Source organism: Talpa occidentalis, unplaced genomic scaffold, assembly GCF_014898055.3.
Source record: "Talpa occidentalis isolate TD23 unplaced genomic scaffold, MPIMG_talOcc4v2.1 talOcc4.3, whole genome shotgun sequence".
Lineage (NCBI taxonomy): Eukaryota > Metazoa > Chordata > Mammalia > Eulipotyphla > Talpidae > Talpa > Talpa occidentalis.
The window spans coordinates 14769628-14786973 of record NW_023603184.1 but is presented as its reverse complement, the minus strand read 5'-3'; the positions used below and the strand labels follow the sequence as shown (position 1 = coordinate 14786973).

Below are 17346 nucleotides of genomic sequence, written 5' to 3'. Positions count from 1 at the left end.
AAGAATGAATGGCTGCTGAATTGCCAAATTATAGTGTCTCCCATATGAGGCTTCTAAATGTGAACATGGACATTCCTTATGTTTTGCAAAGACAGTACTCTGCACCTTAATAATTTTCATTATTTCATTAGAAGCCTCATTTTACTTTCATGAAGAGAAACTAGTTTTAATGAGATTTATATGTGCATTTTTTAGTTTAGTACTTAATCAAGCAATAGTCCCATATACCACATGGAAATAGGCTGTTTTTATAAAGTAAAGTTCTTCAGCCCATTATACATGCTGAATTTTTACTTTAAATTTCTTAATCATGGACCTCTTAGGAAACTTGCTGATATCAGGAAACTAAAAATTAATGGTTTTAAACTTTCCAACATTCTTTTTATCACATGGCACTGTTACATATTGTTAATTGGATTATGTCATCTCTCAAATTATTTAAAAGTTGTTCTTTCCTAAGTGCTATTTACTGAAATAAATCACTAACTAAAAGTAATGATTGACTTAAGTATGTCTGAGAAATCATTGTTTCATCCATTTTATTTGAAAAATTTCTTACCCTGAGCCCACAAAGTTTGTGCTTTTGAAACTTATTTAAGGTTCAAGTATTTTATTTGTTTTACCTTTCCCCCCACCCTTATTTGCCTCCAGCTTGGAGAAAAGAGTAAAGGATATTGTACATAAAGCTTTTTGGGATTGCTTGAGTGTCCAGCTAAGTGAAGATCCCCCAACATATGACCATGCCATCAAACTTGTTGGAGAGATCAAAGAGGTGAGGGGAAAAGCAAATTGTGGCGCTTTCCTGGTGTGCTAGAAGTACTTTCCAAACTCTTTTTTTGTTTTGTGCCAAGAAGACTAAAGAAATAGAAGGATCAAGAAGTTAAATTATTTGCGAAATGTGGATTTATAGGAATATTTTTGTCTTACTAGCCTTATTAAATTTTCAAACAAGCTATGGTAACCTGAAGGCATTACTGTTGTAAATGAAGAAAAAATTCATTTAAAAGACCAACAACAATGCTTTAAACAAGTTATTTTACAAAATATAGGTGACTTATAAAATTTTTAATAGGTATGGACACGTTCATTTTGGCCAAAAAGTGATTCAGTCTGTGGGATAGAGAAGACATTAAGTGGAAGGTAGGACTGTTTCTGCAGTACCTTTAGCCATAGTATCCAAGAAGTAATATATCCATAGAAACTGGCATCTGTGGTTGGCTCAGAGTTTCATGTCAATTCATGTTTTCCTTTTCTCACTTTTATTTTATTTTTTAAAAGATTTATTTATTTATGCATACAAGAATGGGGTACAGGCCAGATGTGTGGAGGGTGAGAGGATTCACCAGAGACAGAGTGGGGAGCAGAACAGGCAGAGTGACTGAAATACACTGCTGAGGGGAGCAGCTGACGAGACAGGAGAGGTCTGCTGCGCCATGTGGGTAGCTCCCAGGCTCAGGATCGAACTCCTGCTGCAGTGGCTGCTGATAGCTTCATAGATTGCGTCTTAACCCCTTGCACCACCAGGGAGGCCCCTTTTCTCACTTTTAACAAAATTTTCATCTTGTGTCCAGTTGCTTGCTACCTAGGACCTTAAATGGCAGCTTAAATGACTGGTCTAAATGATTTGTAAATGTGTTTTTCTGTAGATTTATTGAAGAAGAGGTTAAAATGTATGCAATATTATAGTAATAATTGGTAAACCCTTACTTGGACAGTTGTAAATTCTACTGCTTATAATAAAGAGTTATGTCTGCCTAGGAAACTTTGATTAAACTCAGTTGTGCTCTCTTGTAGACTCTCTTATCTTTCTTGCTGCCTGGTCACACTAGACTGAGAAACCAGATAACAGAAGTCTTGGATCTGGATCTGATAAAGCAGGAGGCTGAAAATGGGGCCCTGGACATTTCCAAGCTGGCAGAATTCATTACTGGCATGATGGGGACACTATGTGCACCTGCTCGAGATGAGGAAGTGAAGAAACTAAAGGACATTAAGGAAATAGTGCCCCTTTTTAGGTATGGGAACTGCGTTAAGTACCATCAGTGCACTTAAACTACTGACCCTATTTTCAGATTTAGACTTTCTTAAGTATAGGTACTCATGCATCTTTAAAACATTTAAAAAGCAAACATTTTGTAAAATATAAAAGAATAGGAAGAAGAAAAATACCCATAATTTTACCACCCAAAGGCATAAAAATACCCACAATTTTACCACCCTGGTATCACATTGGCATATATATATAACTATATAACTATGTAACTATATAACTATATATATATTTTATATATATATATATATATATAATATATATTTTTTAAGATTCATTCTGTGCACACAAGAGCTGGGGTATAGGCCTGAGGTGTGTTTGGGAGATGTGGGGGGGCAGTGTGAGAAGATTCACCAGAGACAGCAGGAAACAGAACAGGCAGATCCACTGAAATACACTGCAGAGGGGAGCAGTGGGCGCGACAGGAGAGGTCTGCTGCACAATGTGGGCCAGAGCCCGGGCTGGGGATCAAACTCATGCTGCAGTGGCTGCTGATAGCTTCATAGTGCTGAGACTCAACTCCCTGTGCCACCAGGGAGGCCTATAATTATATAGTTAGGTATTTTTTTCCCCTAAACATTTTATTTTGAAAAATTGCAAACAGAGAAGTTGCAAAAACAGTACAATCAATACTTATATCTCTTATATAAATCCACCAGTTTCTAACATTTTGTCAATTTTTTAAAATTTATGTGTGAATATATACATGCTTGAATTTTTTTCTCCCTGAACCTTCTGAGAATTAATGGCTTACATAATGACATTTTACCCTTAAATGCTTCAGCAGGTATCACCTAAGTATGTGGACATTCTCCAAAATCATCAAAATAACAACCAAGACAATTAAGAAATTTAACATTTATATTAATCCTATTAAATAACATATGGTTAACATTAAATTCCTTTGGTCTTTTGAAAATGATCTCTGATTGGTAAATTGCATTTGGATTGAAAGGAATGAAAACTATAAATCCAAAACTATAAATTCTGGATTGAACATCATACTTTGGATTTCTCCAGTGGAATAACTTTTTTTTTTTTTTTTTTTTTTTTTATGATTGCATTTTTTTTTTATTTAACATCTCATTTAATATGTCCATCTTTTTTTTTTTTCCTTGAAAAAACAATCAGTTTTTTTTTTTTTTTTTTTTTTTTTTTGGTGTTGGTTCTTTTTTTTTTTTTTTTTTTTAAATATTAAATTTTATTTTTATATTCCCCCACAATTGCAAATGCCCATTCTGACCCCAATCCTTCCCTCTCCCGCCCCCACCCCATAATTTAACTGGCTGTGCCCCTAATGCATACCTAGAAGACTTGCCATAGAATTGTTACAAAATATATTGAGACAGGAGACTTTTAAGCCAGGTGATACCCATGTGTCTGAGTTATCTGTTCATGGCCAGTATCATAACTTGCTGAAGACAAATGCTTTGTGCTGACCAGTTGGCAAGCTGTGTGACTGGATGATGCTAAACCTGACCCTTATGGTAGTTTTAGAAGTCTGAAAGTCCGCTTGAACCTAAGAAGACCTCCTCCTAGTAGACATTACAGGCCTAACTTTCATATTAATATTACCATAATCATTTCATTTATCCATTAATATGGACAATTAGATTATGTATAGTTACTTACTATTTAACTCTGTAATGAACATCTTTGTACATAAAACTTTCTTTTATATTTTAGGTTATTTCCTAGAGAAATGTTCATAAAATGGAGGGTTACTGTGTCAGGGTATATAAAGTTTCAAGACTCATTACATGTTACCAAATTGCTTTCTAAAAGTTTCATAATCAAAAAAAAAGCTCATTTCCAGCTTTCTTGATATTATTATACTATAGATAGTTAACACACACGAAAAACACCCTGCATTGTAAGGTTACCTAAGGGTTTATAAAGCATTGAAAAGACCTCTTAAAATAGCTATTGATTTGTTCATTCACTTAGAAGCTCTTATCGAACACCTCTTTTGTGCTAGGCATAGTGCTAGATGCTAGAAATAAAATAGTAAATAAAACCTTGTGATGTAACCAAGTTAAGTGAGGAATTCCTTGGAAGAAAGTCCTCTGGTGAAATATCTGTGGCAAGCCATCCTAAACTCAGATTCCTACTGTAAAGAGAAGGGCCTGGGAAGACTGGCATACTGGGCACACCCCCCAATCCAAAGGAGGCAGCCAATGCTTCTCAGTGCCAGCTGATTTGGGCCATGATAGAATATGGGCCCTCTTGCCAGATCTTTGGATTTTTTACAAGAGAACCTGGAATGCAAGCTTTTTAAAAACCTTGTCTGTGCACAATATGTGTTTGTAGGTTACTTCCAGTCAGTGACTGCCACTTGACAGTTTCCAGTAGTTTCTGCTTTCCTGTTGCTGGGTTAGGAGGCTTTTGGGTATACACTTAAGGGAGTGTCAGAATGTCCTGCAGGAAATGGACTGTCCCATGTGTTTAGGAGATGGACAGAATGGCAGGGGAATGGCCCTGAATCATTCCTCAGATTGTGAGGAATGCATAGTGGCCTTTTGTGTGAACGAGTTTATTTTGTCACATGATGTTCAGTTCATCCCAGAGGGCATCAGAGGACTTGGAGGACATTTGAGCCTGTTCCTGCATCTGTGTAGGGCCACACCAGAGTCTGTACCTTGAGTTCTTAGGCACCTCCTGCAAGTAGGTCACTTGTCTGCTGCCAGCCTCTGGGGAGAGTGTTTCTGGTATGTGGCAGACAGGGCTGATGGCATCCTTGGCATCAGTCCAGGCCGCCCATTGGCTACATTCATAGTGTGAAATAGCAATTATGCTACTAGAACTAGAGCATAAAGCGTGCCCTAAAACTAAGAGACACTGGGGCGAGAAGAGAGGAGAATGAAGTGTTATTTTCTTTCCTTGCTAGGATAGTGGATAAACATACGTGAGTGAGAGTAAAGACCAGGTGGGGAGATCCCTGCAGTAAAATCTAAGGTTTTGGACTCCGTCCTTCCTCTGTGCTGTCATGAGAGCCAAGAACATGTTCTGGACCAGACAGGCAGTGGGCCGGGGGGAGGCAGATTCTCTTTGCTAGGGGACAAAGCCTGGGTGAGTAGAGACAGCAGCTTATGATCTTTTCAAACCATTAAGTTTTGGTATTTCCTGAATTTGTTTTTCTTTTCTTTTTTAAGATTTATTTTATTTATTTATGAATACAAGAACTGGAGTACAAGCCAGAGATATGGGATGAGGGTGAGAGGACTCACCAGAGACAGAGTGGGGAGCAGAACAGGCAGACAACAGAAATACACTGCTGAGGGGAGCAGCGGGCGAGACAGGCGAGGTCTGCCACACCATGTGGGTAGCTCCCTGGCTGGCTGGGGATCGAACTCGTGCTGCAGTGACTGGGAATAGCTTGATAGTACTGAGACTTTAACCCCTGTGCCACAAGGGAGGCCCGTGATTTTGCCTCCCTCCCTCCCTCCCTCGCTCCCTCCCTCCCTCCCGCTCTCCTCCCTTCCTTCCTCAGCATCCTCATTTTTTTTAATTTTATGTATTTTTTACATCAGTTTTCATTTTGCACAATGTATGCATTTTCATCTTGGTTATAGTCCCCATACAATTCCCACCCCCCTTATTTTGACCGTAATCCCTCCTACCCCCCCCCTCCCTGTACTGTGTCTCTGGTTTATAGTTGCTTGTTGATTTTGATTTTTACTTTATTATAATTAGTCTTTTTCCTGATCCCTTATTTAGGTTTTCTAAATTTCTGCTATGAGACCATCCGATATTTTTCTTTAACTTGTCTTGCTGCTCTTTCTGAGTTGAAAAGAACTGGCTAAGTGACTCACCTCTTTCCTTTAAAACACTATTTACGGGCCTCCCCGGTGGCACAGCGGTTGACCGCTGGGTTGCAAAGCTGCCCGCAGCCTCTGCAGCGCCGGTTCGATCCCCGGCTGCTCCCCGGCCACTGGAGGAGGGTCCCACATGGCACGCAGACCTCTCCTGCCGCCCACTGCTCCCCTCAGCAGTGTACTTTGGTCCTTCTGCCTGTTCTGCTCCCTGCTCTGGCTCTGGTGAATTCTCTCACCCTCCCGCGCTTCTGACTGTACCCAGTGCTTGTATAAACAAACAAACAAACAAATAAATAAATAAAATACGTGCCTCTTTATAAAAAATAAATAAATAAATAAATAAAATACTATTTACTTCTCAGTGCCCAATTCTAAACTCATCTGTGTCTTTCTTTTAGAGCAATTTTTTCTGTGTTGGACCTGATGAAAGTGGACATGGCAAACTTCGCTGTCAGCAGCATCCGGCCCCACCTCATGCAGCAGTCAGTGGACTATGAGAGGACAAAGTTCCAAGAACTTTTGGAGAAGCAGCCGAGTATGTCTAAGGTTTCATGGTGCTCTCTGTTGTCTGTGCTTTTTCATTTTAGTAGCTTGTCACATAGCGATACTGCTTTCAAAACAAAATGATGACAGAAAAGCACAAGACAAAAGAAAATTTAATTGGCAAACAGGAGAGACAAAGAAATTTGTCTCTTAGAAATTTAAAAGAAGATAGAATAGAACTTTAAGGGGGTATCCCAATATTACCTCAGTTAAAAATTAATTAAAAAAAAAAGAATAGGAATTTTAGATAAATCGTGTGTGGGATCTTGATTTTAAAAACATGACACACTTCTTATGGCTGTTTAATTTACTCCTTTCTGTGAGGTCAATCAAGATTCTACTTTGCTTCTATTTTATATGTATCATATTCTGGTTTCACACCCAGAAAAAGGCTCATTTTTGTGACTCTCAGATGACTGTAGGAAAACAGATGACCATACAATCCAAAATGCTGCTGCATTTCTAGGATGCTTTTTTGGGTCTCTGCATGACAGTTGATGTGCTGAGAAAATAGCGGTCTTCAGATCTAATTTATCCTGAGTTCTGGGTTGCCTCTAACTTTGCTGCTCACTAGGTGAACATGATGGTCCCTAGGTAGACTGGGTGGTCTGGCCTGATACTGACTTCAGACTTCAGTGACCTGAGCAGTTCTTCATCCAGCTCCAGACAGGGAAGTCTGATGCTGCTGACATGAGTCAGGAAGAGCAGAGTAGAAGGAGGTAGAGTGGGTTTGCTAATCATGCCAGGGGAGAATTGCCTTCTATTTAACTCACACACAGTTGGTCTAGCAAGTGGGCACTATTTCTTAACCCTGTTTTACATTTGTGGAAACAGCTTTTGAGAGACTTAACCAGAATTGACTGACCAGCCCATATTCTCAGCCAGCGTTGTGTTGCTTTTCTGGGGAACACGAGGGTTGCAGTTTTATAAGAGCCTTAGTATGAGAATTGGATGCCAGCAGCTGGGCTCCCAGGAATGATGAAGCACCAGAATAAGAGTGGGCCAGTCAGAGTGTAGTGGTTATTTCTCACAGCAAAAAACCCAGGCCTCCCAAATGTGGTGGGCCGCAGAGAAAGCTAAAGGGAGAGTGAAGCTCAGAACCAAGACTTGGTGCAGTCTGTCTGTTAACAGAGCCAGAAGCATGTCCCCTAGCCTCAGTGAAGAATGGACTATAGCCATGACCTTGGCTGCCTGCTTGGTTTTAAGGGGCAAGACTTCCCAGGATCTAACTGAGACAATTTTTGATCAAGTACTGTGGACAAGAACCTTATCTTCTTTCTCTGGTATCCCTCAGAGTCCCTGGGGCATTGCTCTGATTCCAAAAGCAGAGGGAGCATGATGGTGGATGAAAACCAGTTGAGAGTCTTCCCTGAAAGTGCCCTGAACACTGTAATGCATATCAGACACCTGCACCTCCCCTCCCTTGGGGCCTAACTCAGCCGGATTCATTGGAAGCAAGATCTAGGCAAGGAAAAGCCTCCTCTTTAGTTTGGGGGATACTTTACCCTGGGTCACTCTAGCCAGTGTTCCATCCCATCTGTCTCTGAGCAGGGATGTCTGTCATCTCACAGAGCGGGACTCACGCAGTGGTCAGGGCCAGACAGAAGAGAGCAAAAGGGGCAACCGCTGGTGCTTTGTATTTACTCTCTTGTTTCATCCGCACAACAGCCTATGAGGGGTGGTGAGCATGTCTTTATGTTAGGAATTTGATACTCAGACAGCTCATGACTTGCCAACTACTCACAGTAGTTGGTGATGTGATTTGAACCAAGTTCTATATTTGATTCCAAAGTCCACCCTGTGTTCTGCGCCACACCTCCAGCATGCTTTCCCTGGACACCCCCCAAGCGCCATAGTAACATGCTCAGCCTTGTTTTTCAGATTCTCTGGACTTTGTCACCCAGTGGCTAGAAGAAGCTGCGGATGATCTTATGAATCAGAAATATAAAAATTCCCTGCCAGCTGGGGAAGGGGCTGCTGGCTCTGGGGATGCTCCCAGGACAAATCCCGTCGCTGTCCAGAATTATGCATACCTGAAACTTCTGAGATGGGACCACCTGCGGAGACCTTTTCCAGAAGTAGGTGCTCCAGCAGCCTAACCGCTCATTTCTTTTTGTGCTACTGAACTTTTAAAAATTGTTTTGTTAAAATTCACATGCCAGAAAATTACCCCTTTTAAAATGTGCAGTTCTGTGGTTTTTAATGTATTCAGCATTATGGGGCCATTACCACTATTTAATTTCAGAACATTTCCATCTCCCCAAAAAGAAAACCCTGTATCCAATTAGCAATCACTGCCCTCCCCTCTGCCCACCCCGCCCCGCCCTGACTTCCTGGCAACCACTAACTCCTCTCTGTCTCTGGATTTGCCTGTTCTGGATATTTCATATCAGTGGAGTCCCACAATGTTGACCTTTTGTGTCTGGCTTCTTTCACTAAGTATTATGTTCATTCCTGTGGCAGCCTGTGCCAATTCTCCATTTCCATTTTTTTATTTTTGGTAGTATTATCTTTATTGTGGTAAAATACAACAGAAAATTTAAGTGTTGAGTAACGTTAAGTACATTCACATGGTTGTGTGGCCGGTGTCACCATCCCTCTCCAGAACTTCTCCTTCTTCAGACATTGAGAGACTTTGTACCCTTTAAATACTCTCTCCTCATTCCTCTCTCCCCTGAGCCCCTGGCAACTATCATTCTACTTTGTGTCTCTATGGAATTGACTATTCTACATACCTCATACAGTATTTTTCCTTTTGTGACTGGCTTATTTTACTGTAAAGGCGTCAAGGTTAATCCATGTTGTAACATATGTCAGTATTTCTTTCCTTTTTAAGGCTGGGTAACATTCCCTAAAATACTGATTTGCCTTACTGCAGTTGGTTAATCTGTTCATCAGTTGATAAAGATTTGGGGATTGTCCCCAGTTTTCAGTCATTGTGAATTGTGAACCTTTGTGTGCAAGGCTTGGCATGCCATTTGTCTTTACTTCTCTTGGGTATGTCCCTAGGGTCATGTCACAACTCTAAGTTTAACATTTTGAGGAACTGTTAACTTTTCCAAAGCAACTACATCACTTTACAGTCCTACCAGTATTGTATGGGATTTCCTAATTTGTGCTTTTGAACCTCTGTCCTGTTTTTATTCATTTTGACTAAAACCCTAATAGTGGTATTGCTTCTTAATTTTATCTAAGGAAACTTCTCACCCTCCTATGTGGAGTGATGTTTTTGTTTTTTACAACAAGTGCTTTTTTTTATTTAAATATTTTATTTTATATAATTCTTACATCTTTTTTCATCTTTGCACAATGTATGCATTTTCATTTTGGTTATATTCCCCATACAATTGCACCCCCCCCCCACTTATTTTGACTCTAGTCCTTATACACATGGAATATTACTCAGCTTTTTTTTTTTTTACATTTTAAAAGGGCAGGTTTATTAAGAAAAGGAGAAAGAATTAAAGAGGTACCTGGAGAGTTACAGCCAAGCAAGAGAGCTCACAGCAAGTACTTCTGACTGCACTTCTGTCCTTTAAGGGGATGACTAATGAGGGATTCCCCCATCTTTTCCTCAATAGTTGGTTTGGTATATAGATGTCCCATCTCTTTTGAGGACACTCTGGTTTCTTATCTTTAGCCTGAGATCCTGCTACTTCTCTAAATATCTTTCTCATCTGAGTTCCCTTTTAAGATGTTGTAAACCCCAGGCTTTACCTCTTGCCTCTGAGTTCCCTGTGCCAGAGGAGAAGATGTCAAAGTGGGAAAGGAAGGTTATGTTTTCTGAAGAGTGGCATATTTTCTCCTGAAGGGCAGTTCTTATCCTGACATTTCTCTTGAAGTACAGCTGTGAGGAGATGGTGTTTCACTGAGGACGGATGTGTAATCTCAGAATCAATCCTTGGAAATCTTTTGCTTCCTAACTGAAGCACTGCAAACCATCGGGAGGCCTCAGAGCCAGGATGCAGCCATGTAACAAAGTGAAGTGAAAACAGAAGCTGATGAGCTGCTGAAGCATCTGTTCAATAACAGAAGAGTCTCGGTCTCCAAAGATAGCTTTGACACCTTGAAAAGAATTCTGTGTTAAGAGGCCAAATTGTTAACATCTTGGTTTAGTGTGTCTCACATTCTTCCAGCAAGATGGTCCTTAAAGTGTATTTGATTAACCAGTAAAAACTCAGAAGTCATATCTCCTCAACATTTCTGCTGCTCTTCCCTCACTCCAACCAGGAGACTTTGGCCTTGTAGGACCTGGGGTGTCTTTAACATGGGGGTGGGGGGGTGCGGTCATTAACTGCTTTCCAGGCAGCTTTGGGTTGTTTCCTGTCATTCCTCATTCTGCTTACTGCTTCTCTCTTTCTTTATTTACTTACCACTTCCTGATGGCCTCCTTTGTGCCAGGGGCTGAGGGGGATACTAAGGTGTCAGTATAGGCTCCGTCCTCAAGGAATTCCTCCCGCCCAGTGCTCTGGGTGGGGGGGTGGATCTGACATCCTGGTTTGCCCAGGCCTGAAAGAGTTCACAAGACTTGGCAGTTAGTTTTAAAACCAGAATGGTCCCCGCCAACCTGGAATGAGTTTGTCATCCTTGTTGTGTATCTCATTCTTTCTAATGCTAGAACTACTAATTGAGTGTTGGATCTTCTAGCCATTTTACATACATGATCTTTTTATCACCTTTAAGACAGCTCTGTGAAGTAGGAATCCCCATTTTGTGTGGGGCTCAGATGGTTGAAGAAACTTGCATGACGTCATGCCACTGGTAAATGACAGAGCCTGAATTGACACTGGTTCTTAATGCGTATGCGCTGCTGCACCTTTTTAAAGAAAAAGGGGTTTCTGAGATGGAAGAAGAACTTACACATATTCCTTCTATCTCTGAAATAACTAGATAGTCCTGAGGGAGACTCCGGAGGCTCGTGTGAGGACTGTGTTCCCACTGCCCTCTGCCGGCCAGTCCCAACCTGCAGCTCAGGGATGATTTCTGTTGTGTTCATTGCAGACAGTTTTGATGGATCAGTCTCGCTTCCAAGAGCTCCAACTCCAGCTGGAGCACCTGACCACCCTGGGAGCTGTGTTGCTGGTTACATTCAGCATGGCAGGCCCAGGAATTTCCAGCCAGGCTAGCTTTGCTGAGAAACTCAAGACAATTGTGAAGATTCTGCTCACAGATATGCATCTGCCGTGAGTGGCTGGGAGCTGTGGAGTGGACCTTGATGGAGGGGTGGGGAGGCAGCAGAAGGCACAGAGAAGCCTGAAATGGGAGTCTGCCAGTGTTAAGCGGAATCCAGGGCCTCTCTCTAGGAGCTGAGAGGAAACAGTGCAGAAACCCAGCAATTTATTCAGGATCATGCGACCAAAGTTAGAATCAACTCTAGGCTTCGCAAGGATCGAGGCTAGTGGCTTTCAAAGGTTTGCTACCAAGATGTAGGTTGTCCTCCAGAAGAACTGCTCCATCAAAGCTTCTGGTGAGGGGGACCTGTTTGGTGCTTCCTCAGGAGTCCAACCTTGTCCTGCCACATCCGCCCTGGCAGGTGGGGGCTGACATAGAGTTGGTACCAGCTGTACATCCCAAGGCTTGCTCCTTGGCTACACTAACTCTACCATACAAAACTCTGTGGGGACCCAGAACAAAGGTAGCCACTTCCTCCCTACAGCATTCTGGGAGTGCTGGGGGGCCTAAAATCAAAGTGATAATTTTCCTAATATTTGGTCATTTTATTTATTCTTTTAAAGTAGTTTATAAACTCAGTGTGCTTCAAAAATGAAAAGGGACAAAAGAGTAGCCAATGAAAAATTTCTCTCCTACTGCTGTCCCATAGCTTCCAAATTTCTGGTTTTCTGTGAATTGCCCCAGAGGTGTTCAAGCTGTTCTTAAGTCAGTTTCAGTCAATTTCACCACAGAGATGCTAGCAAGAAGTTGGGTTTGGGGTTGTTGGCCCTAAGAACATCCAGGGCAGGAAGAGTAAGTGGCTGTCGTGCCTCATCCAGGGTGGGGCTGTTGGTGCTGCTGGATGTGCCCTTGTGCCCCCTCCCCTAACTTCTCCTTCTCCTTCGCTCTCTAGCTCCTTCCATCTGAAGGATGCCCTGACCACTGTTGGGGAGAAAGTCTGCCTGGAGGTGAGCAGCTGCCTTTCCCTGTGTGGGTTCACCCCCTTCACCCCAGACAAGGAGACCGCGCTCAAGGGCCAGATCCAGGCTGTGGCCAGTCCTGATGACCCCATCCGCAGGATCATGGGTATGTTTGGAAAGGCAGGCAGCAGAATGTGCTATCATGGGGGCTGGCAGACAGGCTCCTCCGCAGAAATCTAGAGGGTTTTGGTGGTGGGCAGTGATGCTGATGGAAGAGGAGAGAGTGACTGACCCGGAGGGTGGGCACCTGGTGACCAGGCAGCCATTATTGTGCTGAGGGCGCCGACTTGGATCAGAACTCACAGGCCTTAGATGAGAACTCTGCTACAACATAGTGAGGTAATAGAAAATGTATATACTGGTTTCTGCCCCTGGCTCCTGGCACAGTCCTCCTAAAACTGGTTATTTCCTAAGTGATAAGAGCACTAGGAACCTCTTTTGTCCTGAGGTTTGGTCTTTGACCCTGGTTCCTGATGGAACTCCTAAATCCTATAGCTGATAGGAATGTCTTTTGTTCCAGAAAAAACATCATCCCTGGAGGGCGCCTGGGTGTGGGATAGAACTCAAGGAACCAAATCATGATTAGCAACTTGGAATTTTCAGTTCTACCTCCCAATACCCAGAGAAGGGGGTGGGGCTGGAAACAGAGTTAATGATCAATCCTGTCTACATGAATCCCAAAAGTATAGGGTTCAGAGTTTCCAGGTTGGAACATTTCCAGGTACTGGGAGGGTAGAGCACCCCCACTCCACAGGCACAAAGCTCTCATTCTTGGGACCTTTCCAGACCTTGCCGTGGATATCTTTTCTGACTATTCTCTATCCTTTGTCCTACCATTTATTATATAATAATTTGGTAAAAGTAATTAGGTGTTTCCCTGAGTTCTCTGAGCTGTTCTAGCAAATAATTGAAATCCAAGAAGGAAGAGATCATAGGAACCTCTGATCCATAGCCAACTCGGGCAGAAGTTGTGGGTAACCTGGAGCTCTCCTACCTGCGATTGGTATCTGAAGAGGGGGGCAGCCTCATGGGACTGGGCCCTTCGCCTGTGGGATCTGATGCTATCTCTAGGTAGGCAGGGTCAGAACAGAATAAATCATAGGCCACCCCTCTGGTGTCATGGAGTTGCTTGGTAGAGGAAAGCCCTCCTCACATCTGGTGTTGGAGGGGTTGTGATTGTGTTAGTAGGCTGAGTAAAGGGAAAACACAGGAGAGGTTGAAGTTTTCTTTACAAGCACTTACTGTGTAGCTTAAGCAAGTGACTTGACGCGGGAGTTCCTAATCTAAACAGGGACCAGTTACCTTCCAAGGTTGCTGAGAGGTGGTAAGCTGTGTAGAGTGCCTGGCACACATAGTAAGTACTCAGTAGAGTAGCTATTATTTAAAATACCACTCTATTGTTTTAGCTCTTACTTTTAATCATCACAGCAGGGGCATTATAAAAAATTTTGTTCTCTGGATGATTAAGGAATACAGTGTTTAATTTTAAAAATTCAGATCTCTTTAACCTAATAGAATTAATTTGAAGACCTTTCTCAAATTCTTTATGAAACCAGATCAGTATTCAACCTATAAATAATGAAAAATGAGCAGGCTTGAGGCAGAAGCTGAATGATCTATGGTTATCAGATTTCAGGCTGGGGTGGAAGCCTCGGCCACAGACATTGGCTTGCTCCTAATATTACGATTACTAAAAATCTCTCAACATTTTACGAAAAAAGATGTATGTGGACCGGTGGTTTTTAAAATTAAGGTATTTTATCCCAGCCCTGCATTGGTCATAGTTTCATCTGGGGGTCACTCAGGAGGAGGCTCTTGCAGATTTTGCAGGGTGCTAGGATCAGAATCATCACCATGAATACTGCCCTCCTTGGTAGGGATGCAGAAATATATCTGCAAATAGATCCCTGCTTAACTACTCCTGCCATCTTGGTGGCTTAGTGACAGCCAGTTACAGACCGTGGGGGCTGAAAACCAGGATGTAGGAACGATGCGAGGCTCTCCCCTTCTGTCTCTACTTCCATTTGAGGCTTCCCACCTCTGGGGACCTTAAAGAACGAAGGAACTTTAGAATAGAGATGATGGGACCCACTGAGTCAGAAGTTTGTGTCAGTTTGTTATTGGATTCTGAAGGGTGTAAGTGATCTGCATCTGAAGGCTTCCTCGGGGCAAGGAGTAGGGCATGTCATTTGAAAAGCCCATTCTATGTAAATGTCCTTAAGAATTTTTTTTTTATAGAGGCATGTTTTATTTATTTATTTGTTTGTTTGTTTGTTTTGTTTATACATGTACTGGGTACAGTCAGAAGCGCGGGAGGGTGAGAGAATTCACCAGAGCCAGAGCGGGGAGCAGAGCAGGCAGAAGGACCGAAGTACACTGCTGAGGGGAGCAGCGGGCAGCAGGAGAGGTCTGCGCGCCATGTGGGACCCTCCTCCGGTGGCCGGGGAGCAGCTGGGGATCGAACCGGCGTCGCAGAGGCCGCCGGCAGCTTCGCAACCCAGCGCTCAACCGCTGCGCCACCGGGGAGGCCCTGAATTTTGTAATAAAGTCTGCAAGATGTGTGACTTGCACACACTCCTTTTTGGCTAATACGGGTACAAAAGAGAATACAAAAGCATTGTATGTGTAGTGGGCCATGGGTGACAAAGCATCAGCCTAAATTATTTCTCAGAGCCACACTAGTTTACAAATGCCCGCAGCTTCCATGGCCTTCCATTGTAGGTATTCAAGAAGGAAGCTCAGGTTTCTCTCATGTAGGCTTAATGGGAAAGAGATCATAAACCAGCAGTTCTGGAAGCACCTTCCTCTTTCTTGATCTTTTCATTTCTGCTTTGTTTTTCCTATTTTTTTTTTTTAATGTGATCTTCAATAATGGCTGATGTTGGTCTGTATTGCTCCCCTGAGAGCGAAAGTAAAAGCTGCCAACATACTAGCCTCCTTTTATTCTTGCACCCCATATGCATTTGGAGCTTTTGCTGGGGCCCAGATCTCATGCTGGACATTCTGTTGGGTGTTGGAGAGAGAATGCTAAACAGGCATGGTTCCTGTCCTCATGAAACTAATCATCTAGAGGAAGAGGAACCATCACATGTAGGATGAATGTTCAAAAGCACCAGGTGGTGGGTACCTGGTCTGGGGAGAGATCGGGGAAGCCCTTCCTGAAAAGGGAATTTAGTTTAAGTGAAAACTGAAGCATAATCAGGAGTTTGTAAAGGCACTTGCAACAAGAAATAGCCAGATGCTTTCTTTTCTATCACAGATTCCCGCATCCTGACCTTCTTAGAAACCTACCTTGCATCAGGTCATCAGAAGCCATTGCCCACAGTACCTGGGGGATTGGGCCCAGTTCAGAAAGAGCTGGAGGAAGTTGCTATTAAATTCGTTCGCCTGGTCAACTATAACAAGATGGTCTTCAGTCCCTACTATGATGCCATCCTCAGGAAGATTCTCGTCAGACCCTGACACGCGCTCCCTGTCGCAGTGTTAGTCGCTCAGCTCCGAATCCCTTTTCTCAACTCTAATGTTGCTTTGGAAAATGGCTACTTAGTACATTTCTATTTAACAGCACTGATTCCAAAGGAAAGAATATTGTGTATCACTGTTGAAAAATGCACTGAATTCTATTTTGAAGGTTTGTATTTATGAGTGCAAGTTTACACATCAAAGCATCTTGTTATCTTGAGTTGAATCGGCACCACTTGGCTGTTACACAGCTGACTGCAGCGGTCTCCACTCCCACGCCAGTGATTGTAGCTGCCCTTTCCCTCCCTGGGGTCTAGGACCTCTGTCTTTGCCCTCTGGGTCATTTTTCATTCAAATGCCCCACTGATGGCCCCCAAGAGAGAGAGTAACCAAGCCTTGTCTGCCTTTAGACTCTTGCCCCGACTCCTCCTTCCTCCAGGCCTGATGTGTTGGAAGGACTCTCTATAATCTAACTGCCCTTCTCTTCCTCCAGCCCCCACTATTTATTGCTTTCTTCCTGCCTGGCCTAGCCAGAGCCCCAAATTCCTTTTGTTCTAGAGGAGAGTTATTTAATTTTAAAAAACTTATTTAAAAAAAAAAATTACTCCTGAGCCTGGGTGACAGCAGTTATGACTTATGGGATCTAGAGAAAGAAAATTCTCTGCCTTTTCAGCCTTGAAAGTTAAGGAACTTTTCTCTTTAAAAAAATGTTAGAGTCACATAAAAGATGACAAATGTTCCAAGATTTTACTGAGAAATTTCCGCTGATGCAGTACAGATGCACTGACTGCATTAGAACTCCAAAATTAAATTTGGGTGTTTTCGGCCTGATAGCTCAGGCTCACTTATTTCCTAGTAAGGCAGTCTCAGGAAACCCTGGATTTTTGAACGGTATTTTTCAGTGACCAGGATTCCTGACATACCCTGTGACTAAGAGAGTAGTTTGGGTCTCACAGGTAGTCTCCTCTGTTAAAAATTTTGTGTGTGCACATTCACACACGTGTGCGAGACAGGACGTTATATGAGAAGCATGTGAAGTTGTTGGTTGATCTTCCAGTCACAACTCCAAGTCACAACAGCAAGGAATCCTTTTATTAAAGTGGATGAGAGGTGGACTGGAGAATGGGCCTGGAGGCAGCCAGAGGAACATTTGCCCTGCAGACTGTCTGGTGAACCAGGCTGCATAGGAGTGAATGGCTAGAATTAGGAGAGATTTCTCCAAATATATTCTGTAAACTGTGCTTTAATGGTGGTTTTTACTTGCAGTCAGAAATGTATGCTTTGTCATCAGAAGTCTTATTATTAAAGTTCAAACTCAAGGACAACTCTTCCCTGGTTTCATTGA

At 42.6% G+C, this 17346-nt stretch overlaps 1 protein-coding gene across 5 annotated transcripts in view; it reads left to right on the top strand.

Annotated features, from left to right (window-relative positions):
- The window catches only part of TCP11L1 (t-complex 11 like 1), a 36411-nt gene extending 19065 nt beyond the window's left edge, over positions 1-17346 (top strand). For all 5 annotated transcript variants that reach the window (XM_054699283.1, XM_037522499.2, XM_037522500.2 and 2 more), the window contains exons 4-10: positions 652-772; positions 1795-2015; positions 6264-6400; positions 8290-8486; positions 11410-11591; positions 12473-12645; positions 15799-17346. In XM_054699283.1, coding sequence (XP_054555258.1) covers positions 652-772; positions 1795-2015; positions 6264-6400; positions 8290-8486; positions 11410-11591; positions 12473-12645; positions 15799-16001 — 1234 coding nt within the window. In that variant the 3' untranslated portion in view covers positions 16002-17346. The remainder of the gene's footprint in view (positions 1-651; positions 773-1794; positions 2016-6263; positions 6401-8289; positions 8487-11409; positions 11592-12472; positions 12646-15798) is intronic.